Genomic DNA, 13,678 nt, shown 5'->3' on the forward strand with positions numbered 1-13,678 from the left:
CTTCCAGTACCTAATGAACCTTAGGTAGACAATTCTATGGATTTTGTTCTTGGGTTATCGAGGTCTAAGAAGGGGAGGAATTCTATTTATGTTGTGGTAGATAGGTTTTTAAAAGTGGCACATTTTATTGTTTATAAAAAATCAGACGATGTTTCGCATGTTGCAGATTTGTTCTTTAATGAGATTGTTAGATTGCATGGAATGCCTAGGATTATTATTTTTGATAGGGATACTCGATTTTTAAGTTACTTTTGGAAAACACTATGGTGTTAACTTGGTACTAAGTTGTTGTTTTCTACTAGTTGTCATCCTCAAATTGATGGACAAACAAAGGTAGTCAATATGACTTTAGGAACTTTGTTGCGCGCTATCATTAAGAAGAACTTGAAAAATTGGGAAGAGTGTTTGCCATTTATTGAATTTGCTTATAATCGTAGTGTACATTCTACTACGAGTTATTCACCATTTGAAATTGTTTATGGTTTTAACCCATTGACTCTGTTGAATTTGATGTCTTTACCTATGAGTGAAAGGATTAACATGCCCGTCAAAAAAAAAAAATAAAGGGTTAACATGGATGGAAAAAAGAAAGCTAAATTTGTTAAGAGCTTGCATGAGAAGTGCGAGAGAACATTGAGAAGAAGAATTTGCAGTACACTAAGCAAGCGAACAAAGGGATGAAGAAGGTTGCATTTGAGCCCGGTGATTGGGTTTGGTTGCACTTGAGAAAATAGTGTTTTTCGAAGAAGAGGCGTTCAAAATTTTTTCCTAGAGGCAATGGTCCATTTTAAGTCCTTGATAGAATCAACGACAATGCCTACAAGCTAGATCAACCAGCAGGTGAGTATAATGTGAGTACTAGTTTTAATGTTGCTGATCTTTCGTTGTTTGATGTAGGTCATGAGCAAGATTTAAGGACAAATACATTTCAATAAGAAGAGGATGATGCGATCGTGGAAAGCTCGCATGCGGATCGTGTTGCGGGGAATGCTCGAGATCCATTGGAGTTGCCCTTAGGACCAATGACGAGGAGTCGAGCTAAAAAGTTTAAGAAAGCACTGCAAATATTGATTCTAAATTACCAAGATAAAGTTGGAACACTTGAAGATTATTCTGGAAGATGTTTATGCATCATTGAAGAGTTAAAGAGTGAGAAATTATGAATTCGGATAGAAAGTTTCTTGCCCGAGCGCAAGAACTTGTCGCTCAAGCAAGCACCGTGAAAATTTTTGGACAGAGAATTTCTCGCCTGAGCGAAACATTTTACCGCTCGAGCGAGCCTTGAAGAAAATTCGAGGCAGAAGTCTGCTCACTCGAGTGCATGTTATTACCGCTCGAGCGAGAGTTTATTTACGAGAAAAAACACACACTCGGCATGTTAGTGTGTGTACAAGAGTTTTGACTATTTTTGTGGTATTTTTCTATTTTTGAGACTTTTAAGTCTATTAATTAGGAAACTTTTAAGATATATCTTTTTGATATCTTTGTAATAATATTTTGCGTTATCTTTTATTTTTGATTTGTAACTGTAAATGCATTATTCTTATTCATCAATAATAGTTTTCAGATTTTATTCAAATTATTGATTGAAATTCTCTCAAAAATTTTATTGAAGCTTTGGCTTTGTTCAAAAACAAACTTATAAAAGTTATTTACTTTGTGGTGTTTGTCAATTGTACTTCATTGAAGATTATCAGATACAAGTTATCTGAAAATCTCATTGAATTCAATTGTTACGTAATTTCTGTTGTTAATCATTTATCGATTAAAGGTGAAAATTCAAATTTTATCTTTTATTATTTTTCGTGAGATTATATTTGTCTTAAAAAGATCGAAACATCAATTGAGTCTTTTGTTTAATTGATCTGAGGGCACGAATTGAATTATTTTTGTGTTTGAACACAAAAAAATAAAAATCGGAGCAAATTACTTGGAGAAAACAAAGAAGACAACTCGCAGATTTTGGTCGAAATAGGGACGATGGTTTGCACGATTTGACCCGTAGTTTCTTGGATTCAGAACATAATTGATTTCATGAGATCTTGGACTAACCTCCAGGGTGGTCCCCAGTTTGTTTCCGTCGGATTTCGAGCGATGATGGCGGCTGATTGGCGCTGGTTAGGAGGTGACGAGAAAGGGTAGGGTTTGACAATTGGTTTCTTTTCTTTGTTCTGTTTAGTTTTGAGGAGAATAGACAACCGTTTGCTTATGTCATTGAGGGGGAAAAAATCCAAAACCTTTTAAAAAAACACCCTACGAAAACGATTTTTTAAAATCGTTATCGTAGCCCAAAAAAACCCACTAAAGGACAAAGGTTTTTAAAAACAGTTGTCTTTGTTCACAAAAAGAATGCCCATAGAAAACGTTTTTTAAAAACCGTTGTCTTTGACTCCAAAAATAAGCAAAAAGACAACAGTTTTTTGAAAACCGTTGTCTTTGGTAATAAAAAAACTCATAGACAACGGTTTTCATTAAAACATTGTTAAAAGCTAAAAGACAACTGTTTTAATTTAAAACCTATGTCTTTTAGGTGTTGTGTATTTGGAGTTTTGTTGTAGTGTTATATACAATATAGCATATGACTGATTTCTGTCGTCTACTGATATTGTCCAGTTGAGTAACTTAGTTCAGTTGTCAAACATCGTTCAGTTGAGTTACTCTTTACCAGTCATGATATTATTTTACAATTTAATTGTTAAAGACCAAAACTTAAATTAATCTCCAACATATATATATAGCAGGTAGTTCGGCTTTTCTTTTAATGGGAGTTCTAGATATTGTTTTATATGGTTCTAATGAACCAACACTCAATTCTAAAATATTAATTATATCATTCCTATCCTTCGATTTTTCTAGATATGATCCAAGCCAGTTCAATTATATTCCTTGAAGATCATATTTATCGAAACAAATACGATTTTCTCGATAAGATATTCTCCTCATTCTTTCTCTATGTTGTTTACGGAATCTAGTTCTTTTGGGGTTATAATTGATGGTTGTAATTTTTAGAATTCCATCTCTACAATAAAACCAGACGTGAGAGTTTCGACTCATTCAACGCCTCGCAAATAAAAGTATTCAAAATTAATTACACTTATATTTGATTCTATATTAATTAAATAGATATTCACGTTTTTAAAATGTAATTAACCCAAAATAGAACATTATTCTAAAACGATTAATTTGCCAATTCATCCCATTTTAATTTCTTAATTATTTGAGTTTTTTTTTGTTTCTAATTTTTTTTTTAATTTCATTGCGAGTCTATTTTCTAAAGGCTATAGCCATTATAATATCTTGGTACCTTTCGTAGAGTATGCTGTTTTACTGTACAATATTGAATATCTAGAAGCTCATCATTTTAAAAAAAAAGTAATATGTTTTTTTATATATAGTTAGACACAAAACATATGCATATATAACATGTGCAATAATAAAATCTTTAACACTAACTTTAGAAAAAAAAATAACTTACTCCACTATTATATATATTCAACACCAAAAAGTAATATTTGACATAAAATGATAAGTTATTTTAAGATTTAATATATATTTATATGGAATTAATTAATACATACATTAACTGACGAGTTTTTAACAGGACACTACTAGCTAACTATCCGTTCATACCGTTAATGTTAACGAGGCGCCACACTCTACTGTAGCCTGATCCTAGAAATTTAATTTTGAAGGCTCTAGCTCTTATATATCTTCAACAGTACTTCTTGATGTTTATATATATATATATATATATCTGCCAATGCCATGCATATTTTATCACAAGAAGCTAGCGATTTAAATTTTTAGGATCTTAATAATTAAAATGGAAATGAATATATAATAGTGTACAAAGGGCCGGGGCAGCAACAGAATGATGAGAAATGTATCAGCGGCATGGAGGAAGAGCAACGGCTTGGAGATATTTTCTGGTTCATCGAGGGAAGAAGACGATGAAGAAGCCCTTAGATGGGCCGCCCTCGAGAAACTCCCGACTTATGATCGCTTGAGGAAAGGCATTCTTCTTGGATCAAGAGGTGATCCTAGTGTGATGGATGTGGCTGAACTTGGATTTGAAGAAAGGAAGCGGCTGGTCGATAGGCTCGTAAACGTAATCGAGGAAGATAACGACAAGTTTTTGATGAAGCTCAAGGATCGGATAGATAGGTACGTGCGTGCATGCTTTAGGTATTGTTTGCAACCTTTAAAAATAAGTGATTATGAAGATTTTTTTCACAAATTTGTAAAGAGAATCTCCATAATCACTTCTTTTTAGAGGTTGCAAACACTACTTTAGTAACCGGATTATACAATGGTGTTGGTGATCATATATATATATCCTCCAGTTAAATATAATTATATGCATTATATATATGTTGTTTAATTTTTGTGTGTATGTAGGGTTGGAATAGAATTGCCTACAGTTGAAGTGAGATTTGAGAACCTACATGTTGAAACAGAAGCTCATGTAGGAAGTAGAGCTTTGCCTTCTTTCATCAACTTCTTCGCAAATATCTTCGAGGTAATCAAAATTTGGCATGTTCATTACGATCGAGCTAATATCATGCTTATATGCTTCACTAATGTGCGAATCATAATGTAAAAATAATAAGAATCAATGTAACTATATATTTAAAAGTGAGTAATATTGATCTTCATTATTTTTTTATAATTAAATAATATTATATTGTAAATAAACTCATCGTTTAATTAATATATTGTGATTAATTATAAGTAACTCTAAACCAATTGTGCAATAGGAAACACACACAAAACAACAATGATTCTTTATAATCTTTAGAAGTAACTCGATCTAAACCAATTGCGCAGTTCGAGAACCCAATATCGAAAATTTTGGATGTAATCAGAAAACATTATGTTGAATTCAACAAGATTTAAATTTCAAGAAGCAAAAAACAATTACAATCACATTTAACTAAATTTTTCTAGCTAGTTATGTATATAATTTTAAATAATTATTAATAATTTATGATATTTAGATGTGTACGTATATATTTATATAAGTGTATTCGATCAAATTAATTATTATCTTATTAATTAATAATTATCAAAATTATTAATTTAACATCGAATAATATTAATTTATAAATATTTTAATATATAAATAAATTAATCGAATTCCTACTTTCATCCCTATTGGTTGAGACTAAAATCACTTCAGTTCTCTAGTTTGCCATTTGCTTAAATATCGTTCAATTTATGAATACTAGACAATTTAGTCCCCGACGACGTTAATTCGTCGTTAAAAAATTTAATAAAAACTAATTATTGCATTCAACAAAATAATTAATTTTTACGTTCGTAATCTCTAATATCAATACCGCTCTGATCATCTAAGGGTGGTATCATAATTAATCTCTATTATATGAAATATTTTAACCCTGAGCTATTTCTATTATACGAAATATTTTAATAAATGACTTTAGTCAAAGTATCTTTTTGGAAACTAGCATTCCTTAGTTTGAATATCGATATCATACTGTTCAGATTGAAAAAAAAAACCCTAGTTTTTTAAATGAAAATAAAGGCTAGTTTGGTTTTGATTTTCGAGAATATAATTAGTTTTAAAAATTGACTACATTTGGTTTTTTTTACTTTAGTTTTCTTATTTAATTTTTAATTTCATTACTTTAAAATATTAAATTTTCTAATTTATAATATTGATTCAATATAAATACTTTAAAATTTCAAAATTCATACCCAAAATTTCGTATTATTATCATGTCGTATTGATATTTCGAGATACCGAAAATATCGATTTTTTTAGTACTTTTTAATAAATGCGCTATACTGAAAATTTTGATATTTTTTCCACCTTGATTTGGTCTTATAAAACTTTCATGTTTATACCAAAAGGGGAAGAAAAGAAGAAGGAAAGGGTCCGAAGAGGATAAACCAAAAAATTAAAACTCCGTTGGGACAAGTAATTATAAAACGTGTTCATAAATTTTTTTTTGAATTTTTTTTATAAAATGTTTAAAACTTGTTTTAAGAATAAATGTGTTTGAAAAATATTCCAAGAAAATTATTTTATTTTTTTATCTTAATCCCATCAATTTTTGTTATTTGAGATTGAATCCGACTATACGATCATTTTGGTTTCGTTGGACATGTAGTTATAAAACGTTTTTATAAAAGTGTTTTTAAAAACTTTTTATAAAATGTTTTAACAGTTATTTTAATAATAAATATGTATTTGAACAACTATTTTATAAAAATATTTTAATATTTCAAAAGTAGTGTTGTTTATCTTTGGCTTCCATAGTTCTATTTAGGGTGGTTCGGTACGATATACCGCGGTATTCAACGAATACCACATACCGTATCGAAAATTTAGTTACCGAAATTTTCGATACCGTAACGAAAATTTCGGTATACCAAAATTTCGATATGACATAAATTCATACCGTTCTTAACGAAATTCTGTACGATATCGGTATGATACCGCGTATACCGTCATTTGTTATACGCGGTATCATACCGATACCGTGTATACCGACTTTTTTTATATTTTTTTCGATACGGTATAAGCGATATGACGGCATTTCGATATTTTTTCCCAACCCTAGTTCTATTCTAAAAACATCTAAAAATACATGGTAAGTATTCTTTCAAAACAATATTTGAAAAAAAACAATATTTGAAAAAAACTTTTTAAAAAATATTTTTCAAAACATTTTACAAAAAATTTATGCACACATATTTTAAAATTTTTTTCGACTAAAAATACTTTTAGACGGACGTTTACGTATGTTTGGTGCGTGGGTGTCTAATTCTACATGCGCGTTTTTGTTTTGAAAGGGATTCTCAAGCTATCTGCACATACTTCCTAGCAACAGGAAACAACTACTGATCCTTCAAGATGTCAGCGGAATCTTGAAGCCTTGCCGGTAATTTCTCCAAGGGAACACTTATTCCAGTTCATTTTGTCAGGAAGATTTTTCCCTCCTTTCACTTTTTTTTTTTGGTTGCAGAATGGCACTTCTTTTAGGTCCTCCGAGTTCGGGAAAGACGACACTTTTGTTGGCTTTGGCTGGAATTCTTGATCCTTCTTTGAAGGTTATGTTTCCATGTTGTAATATACTGTTTCATTCCTTAATGTATTTCAGAGGGGAAATGTAAGGGAAGAGTTGATAATTTTTCGTTTCTTGATGATCAGTTTTCGGGCACGGTGACGTATAATGGGCATAGCATGAAAGAATTTGTACCACAAAGAACTGCTGCATATATAAGCCAACATGATGTTCATTTAGGGGAAATGACTGTACGAGAAACCATGGCCTTTTCTGCTAGGTGTCAAGGAGTAGGGAGCAGTCACGGTTGGTCTTTTTCGCTTCGATTTTTCGACCTCCCATCTGTAAAATTGGAAGAAATAAATACATGGTAATCTGCTGTGAAAATTTTGCAGAAATGCTAGCAGAGTTATCAAGAAGAGAGACGGAAGCGAACATAAAGCCTGACCCCGATGTAGATATCTACATGAAAGTAAGAATGTTGCATTGATCATCTAATGCACAAAAAAAAAAAAAAAAGTAAATTTTAACTAAAATTTGTGTTTGAGAGCGAATCTTATCATTGCTGTTTGTTGTCATTGGATCATGTAGGCTGCAGCAATAGAAGGCCAAGAAGCAAGTGTAGTCACAGATTATATTATTAAGGTAGCTAGATTTGAATAGTTTATAATTTTAATCAGAGGGAAAATATAGAACTTATCCGTGTTGATTTGATTTCAAATTTTCAGGTGCTTGCATTGGATGTTTGTGCTGATACATTAGTAGGAAGCGACATGATCAGGGGAATCTCTGGTGGACAGAGAAAACGTGTTACAATAGGTGAATCAAGCTACGTTGGCGTAGTTATTAGGAACTTGTACTATTTGTTGGATCAAGTACATGGGATGTATCAGAGGATTAGATTGGCGATAATAGGGTAACTCAAATACCTAATATCGTGCACTCGCAATAGGGGTAAATATTGGTGTCTAAACAACCTTCTCCTAATAAGTAGATCGACTCACAACTCTTTGGATTCAAACATATGACTGATTTCTGTTCCAACACTACCCTTTCGATAATTTCAATAATCTGCAAGTCATGAAAATAAAAAAACATTAACCGTTTTGACATTAAAAATTGTACGATGAAGAGCCTGTTGCCACATGAATAAATTATATAGATAATGATAACGTTGTTATTCAACTGAAATGACAAATTCACATTTCACTGATAACGTACATTGTAGCCTCTTATCACAGGAATCTGTTGCTTTCCGGCATTGATTTTTATATATATGTGGTTTAACCAAATTTATCAGGTGAGATGCTGGTTGGACCAGCAAAAGCGCTCTTCATGGACGAAATATCGACAGGATTAGATAGTTCCACGGCGTTCCAAGTAGTGAATTCCATCAGACAATCCATCCATATCCTCAATGGCACAGCTCTTATTTCACTACTTCAACCCGAACCCGAGACTTACGATTTGTTCGATGATATAATCCTTATGTCAGAAGGACATGTTGTTTATCAAGGGCCCCGGGAAAGAGTGCTCGAATTCTTCCAATCCTTGGGCTTCAGATGTCCTGAAAGAAAAGGGGTGGCTGATTTCTTGCAGGAAGTAGGAATCTGGAAAGAAGAGTATTTTTTGGCCGTTTTCAAACTATTGTTACTCATTTTGGAATTTAATTCGATGCAGGTGACATCAAAGAAAGATCAATGGCAATATTGGGCAGATAATGAGAAGCCATATAGATTTATTAGTGTGAAAGACTTGGCTGAAATGTTTAAGGTATATGAGATTGGGCAGAAACTAAGTGCTGATTTATCAGTTCCATTTGATAAAGATAGAAGTCACCCTGCTGCATTGGCAACTGAAGACTATGGTGTCAGCAAAAAGGAGCTTTTAAAAGCTTGCGCATCCAGAGAACTTTTGCTTATGAAGAGAAACTCGTTTCTTTACATCTTCAAGCTCTTCCAGGTCCGTATAGTAACCGTTCCATAGAAATGTTTTTGGGTTTCTCTGTTTCATGTTTGGTGAGTTTAATCAGTAACCACTAGAGTTCGGGTTACTTGCGGGGACCATGAACCCTGAAATATTACAATGACTCTGTAATTCAGTTTCTGGATTGTTAGTCAATTCATCTGTATTTTTCTACTTTTTCGTTTTCACCTTTTTACAATTATATATAATTTTTTTTAATTATTCATGAACTCAGATCAAGTTGTGCTGCCCTTACTGGATTTTATGTTCAAGTTTGAATATTTACAATGACTCCAATGGTATTTTACTGAAGACATCATATTTTTGTGTCTGTTTAAAATGGTCGTCATATATTTATTTTATTATATTCTAATAGTTCAATAATTTGAATAAACATATGCAAGTGTTATATGTTCAACGATGTATCGCTCACTGATGATTTCTTGAATCTACCTCTAGATTAGCATAATGGCCACCATTGCAATGACGGTCTTCATACGACCAAAAATGCACAGAGATGACATATCAGATGGAAGAATATTTTCTGGAGCATTATTCTTTCTTGTCACCTGTGCTACATTCAATGGAATGTCAGAGTTAGCCTTGATCATTCAAAGGCTTCCTGTCTTTTACAAGCAAAGGAATTTTTATTTTTACCCTGCATGGACTTATGCTCTTCCAAAGTGGATCCTATCGATCCCTATCAGTGCAGTTGAAATGGCTTCTTTGGTTGCAATAACTTACTATGAAATCGGTTACGATCCGAATTTATGGAGGTAAGAGTTACCAACAAGTTTTTTTTATCAAGTTAAGAGGTTATATATTAGCAAAGCAAATACTAAGATTGATGACCATGATTTGTCTCAGGTTTTTGAAATGCTACTTGTTGCTCTTACTTCAGATTCAAGCGGCATCTTCTTTGTTTAGACTTATCGGGGTGGTCGGTAGGAACATGATCATCGCGAACACTTATGGGTTTTTCATATTGCTCCTAATGTTCGCCTTGTGTGGCTTTGTCCTCGAACGTGGTACTAACTGTGTTTCCATGTTGAACAGATTGAATATTCAGCTTGAAAATTCATTTTATGTATATAAATTTTATAGGCTATTCTCTAAAAACCGTAAAAATGTGTTTTTTTTCTTATTCTTATATTTTTCTGAAATCCTAATATCCACATTTTCTAACTTCTTAATTTGGAAAGAAAATACCTTTTGAAACAGCTTCTATAATATTCAAACGAACTCTAAATTCTTTCTTATCCATTGTTTTGAACAACGTTTTCCAGAAAGTGTCAAGAAATGGTGGATATGGGGTTACTATATCTCGCCAATGATGTATGCTGAAAACGCAATTATGGTTAATGAGTTTAGGGGGCATAGCTGGATACAGGTAGTTTTAATATCCAACATGATGATATATATATATGTATGTTCCTTGCACTAAAACATGACAAGATGATATTTGAATTTTTCTCAAATTTGGAAGGTTCCAGCAAATTCAAATGTATCATTGGGAGTCCAGGTTCTGAATAGTCTTGGTTTTTTCTCCGACTCGTACTGGTATTGGATTGGGGCCGGGGCATTAGCAGGCTGGATGTTACTGTACAACTTCTGTTCGGTTCTCGCTCTGACTTGGCTTAACCGTTAGTATCTCTCAATTTTTTTGCCATAATGTACCTTATTTTCTTCTACAATATGTTGTATCATATAACATTGCAGCTCTGGGGAAACCACAAGCTATACCGCTCGAAAATAGCTCCGAAAGTGAGAACCAGAGGGGCATTTCGACCGAAACAAATAGTGAGTTATCATATCCAAGAGTTGTCTCATGGCTTGATGTAAGATGTTTATGAAACACTGAATGGCTCTCAGATAGAGAAGATCAGCAATCAAAAAGGGGCGTCATTCTCCCATTCGAACCACACTCTATCACATTTGATGAGGTCACATACGCGGTCGACATGCCTCAGGTAACATAAAGGTTATTTAGGATCAAAGCAAAATGTTTGTACATTTTCAGAAAAAAATAGAATACATAGGCACATATGAACTGCAGGAAATGAAAGATCAAGGTGCTAGTGGAGAAAGATTAGTACTTATCAATGGCGTGAGTGGCGTTTTCCAACCAGGTGTTCTCACAGCTCTAATGGGAGTGAGTGGTGCTGGTAAAACAACACTTATGGACGTCTTGGCGGGTAGAAAAACTGGTGGATATATTGATGGACGTATCATGATTTCTGGTTATCCTAAGAAGCAAGAAACATTTGCTCGGATTTCTGGTTACTGCGAACAAAATGACATCCATTCCCCTTGTGTTACAATTTACGAATCACTACTATTCTCAGCCTGCCTTCGTTTGCCCTCGGATGTCGATCCTGAAAGCAGAAAGGTACATTGTCTCAAAATCTCTTTTGTAGGAGGTTTAAAACGAGTATATATGCGACATTTTTTTGTATTTCAGATGTTCATTGAGAGTGTGATGGAACTCGTGGAGCTGACACAGTTGAGAGAAGCACTAGTGGGTTTACCTGGTGTCAGTGGTCTTTCGACTGAGCAACGAAAGAGGTTAACGATTGCTGTTGAACTTGTAGCAAACCCATCTATAATTTTCATGGACGAGCCAACTTCAGGGCTGGATGCAAGAGCTGCGGCAATAGTTATGAGAACGGTCAGGAACACAGTCGACACTGGTAGGACAGTCGTGTGCACCATCCATCAGCCTAGCATCGACATATTCGAAGCTTTTGACGAGGCAAGATTCTTTAAATACGAAGATAAATTGATTCCAAGATTGTATTGCCTTGTTGGTTTTCAAGAGATCACTTGTTTGCTTTGCTTACAGCTATTCTTGATGAAACGAGGGGGACAAGAGATATATGTGGGACCACTAGGTCGACATTCTTGCCATTTGATCAAGTACTTTGAGGTAAGTTTTGCAGGATGAACCCCCATTTTTACTGAATAAAATCTGTTTAAAAAAGCAAAATATCGAATCCAGGGAATTCCAGGAGTTAAAAAAATAAGGGATGGTACTAATCCAGCAACCTGGATGCTTGAAGTGACATCTTCATCTCAAGAAATGATCCTTGGAGTTGATTTCACAGATCCGTACAAAAACTCGGAACGTTACAGGTAAGATAATTCACGAATCACCAAAGAATTTAACCTTGTTAACCACAGGCAAATTCAAGAGACTCAACTGAACTTTGAATGGAATTTCAGGATGAATAAAGCTTTGATTAATGAGTTAAGCACCCCTCCTCCTGGGTCTAAAGAGCTATATTTTCCTACTCAATATTCTCAACCATTTTTCACACAATGCATAGCTTGCCTATGGAAACAACACTTGTCGTACTGGCGCAATCCTCTTTATTCGGCAGTGAGGATCGTGTACTCAACATTTTTAGCACTCGTCTTCGGCTCAATGTTCTGGGATCTTGGTAGCAAAAGGTAATCATGAAGTAAACTATTTCAGATAACATTTTATTTTCCAAATCTAGATACTTGTTTTCATTTTCAATGCTACGCATCACAGGGGAACAAAGCAAGATATTTTCAATGCTATGGGATCTATGTATGCTTCGGTTTTCTTTCTAGGGGTGCAAATCGCCTCGTCTGTACAACCTGTTGTGTCTATTGAACGCACAGTTTTTTACAGAGAGAAGGCTGCTGGATTGTATTCTGCTTTGCCATATGCATTCGGCCAGGTAACTAGACAACTCAATAATCAAGGAAATTGAAGTAGAAACGTATGGAAAAAAAATGACATTTTATTTCTTCTGATTTTGTGTTCAACAGGCTGTAATTGAAGTCCCATATGGTTTAGCTCAAGCTACTATTTATGGAACCATAGTTTATGCAATGATCGGATTCGAATGGACAGTGACCAAATTCTTTTGGTATATATTTTTCATGTCCTTCACTATACTATACTTTACATTTTACGGCATGATGGCTGTGGCACTTACTCCAAATCTGAATATTGCCAATATTACATCGTATGCGTTTTACGCGATATGGAATCTCTTCTCCGGGTTTATAATCCCAAGACCGGTATGTTTTAACTAACGTTATACATAATATAACATGCGCATGAACCCTGGATTCGAGTGAAATTGCTAAAATTTTGTTTTGGTGCAGAGGACACCCGTGTGGTGGAGATGGTACCATTGGGCGAATCCAGTAGCGTGGAGTTTGTACGGTTTGGTTGCATCTCAATTTGGGGATTTGGAGGAGCAGCTTAACACAAAACAATCGGTCGCAGAATTCGTGGAAGATTACTTTGGGTTTAGGCATGATTTTCTTGGCTTGACTGCTGGTGTTATGGTTGGATTTGTTGTCCTGTTTGCTTTTGTTTTTGCATATTGTGTCAAGACTTTGAATTTCCAAAGGCGTTAGGTTCTTTGGTCTTCGATTGCATGAGCCGGTGGTCTGGTCTGTCTTGACAAGAAAAATAGGTTTTTGTGGCACTACATCAACAGTGTAAATTAAAAGCACACTACCAATGTTATTATTTATAGGACACCCATTAACGTGCGCTATTAATATTATTATAGCTTATACAAACAACAGCTTGATAAAAATGCACGCTGTAAATAGTTATTTCAATGACGAACAATCAATCTTCTCGTTTTGTTTCTTTTTTTTTTTTAAAATTTCTTCTAACTACAATATGAAAACTA

General features: G+C 33.9%; 1 protein-coding gene across 1 annotated transcript; it reads left to right on the top strand.

The window, feature by feature from the left end:
• Positions 1-3,874: 3,874 nt before the first annotated feature.
• On the top strand, positions 3,875-13,413 carry LOC140889755 (pleiotropic drug resistance protein 1-like). Its single transcript, XM_073297481.1, has 24 exons — positions 3,875-4,164; positions 4,399-4,519; positions 6,820-6,908; positions 6,993-7,077; positions 7,178-7,337; positions 7,427-7,503; positions 7,623-7,676; positions 7,760-7,850; positions 8,332-8,633; positions 8,712-8,993; positions 9,456-9,772; positions 9,864-10,024; positions 10,283-10,386; positions 10,483-10,639; positions 10,716-10,796; positions 10,869-10,966; positions 11,053-11,385; positions 11,458-11,748; positions 11,839-11,922; positions 11,995-12,128; positions 12,219-12,446; positions 12,532-12,703; positions 12,795-13,049; positions 13,137-13,413. The coding sequence occupies exons 1-24, from the start codon at positions 3,875-3,877 to the stop codon at positions 13,392-13,394; spliced, it is 4,224 nt and encodes a 1,407-aa protein (XP_073153582.1). The 3' UTR covers positions 13,395-13,413.
• Positions 13,414-13,678: the final 265 nt, after the last annotated feature.

This window comes from Henckelia pumila, chromosome 3 (genome assembly GCF_033568475.1).
Source record: "Henckelia pumila isolate YLH828 chromosome 3, ASM3356847v2, whole genome shotgun sequence".
Classification (NCBI taxonomy): domain Eukaryota; kingdom Viridiplantae; phylum Streptophyta; class Magnoliopsida; order Lamiales; family Gesneriaceae; genus Henckelia; species Henckelia pumila.

What these genes read in the sequence shown, in the direction of transcription:
- LOC140889755 (XM_073297481.1), top strand. Translation starts at nt 3,875, where the DNA reads ATGAGAAATGTATCAGCGGCATGGAGGAAGAGCAACGGCTTGGAGATA. An exon ending in TTCTTGATCCTTCTTTGAAG is followed by an intron (nt 7,078 to 7,177) that starts GTTATGTTTCCA and finishes CTTGATGATCAG; the next exon opens with TTTTCGGGCACGGTGACGTA. An exon ending in CATTTCGACCGAAACAAATA is followed by an intron (nt 10,797 to 10,868) that starts GTGAGTTATCAT and finishes AATGGCTCTCAG; the next exon opens with ATAGAGAAGATCAGCAATCA.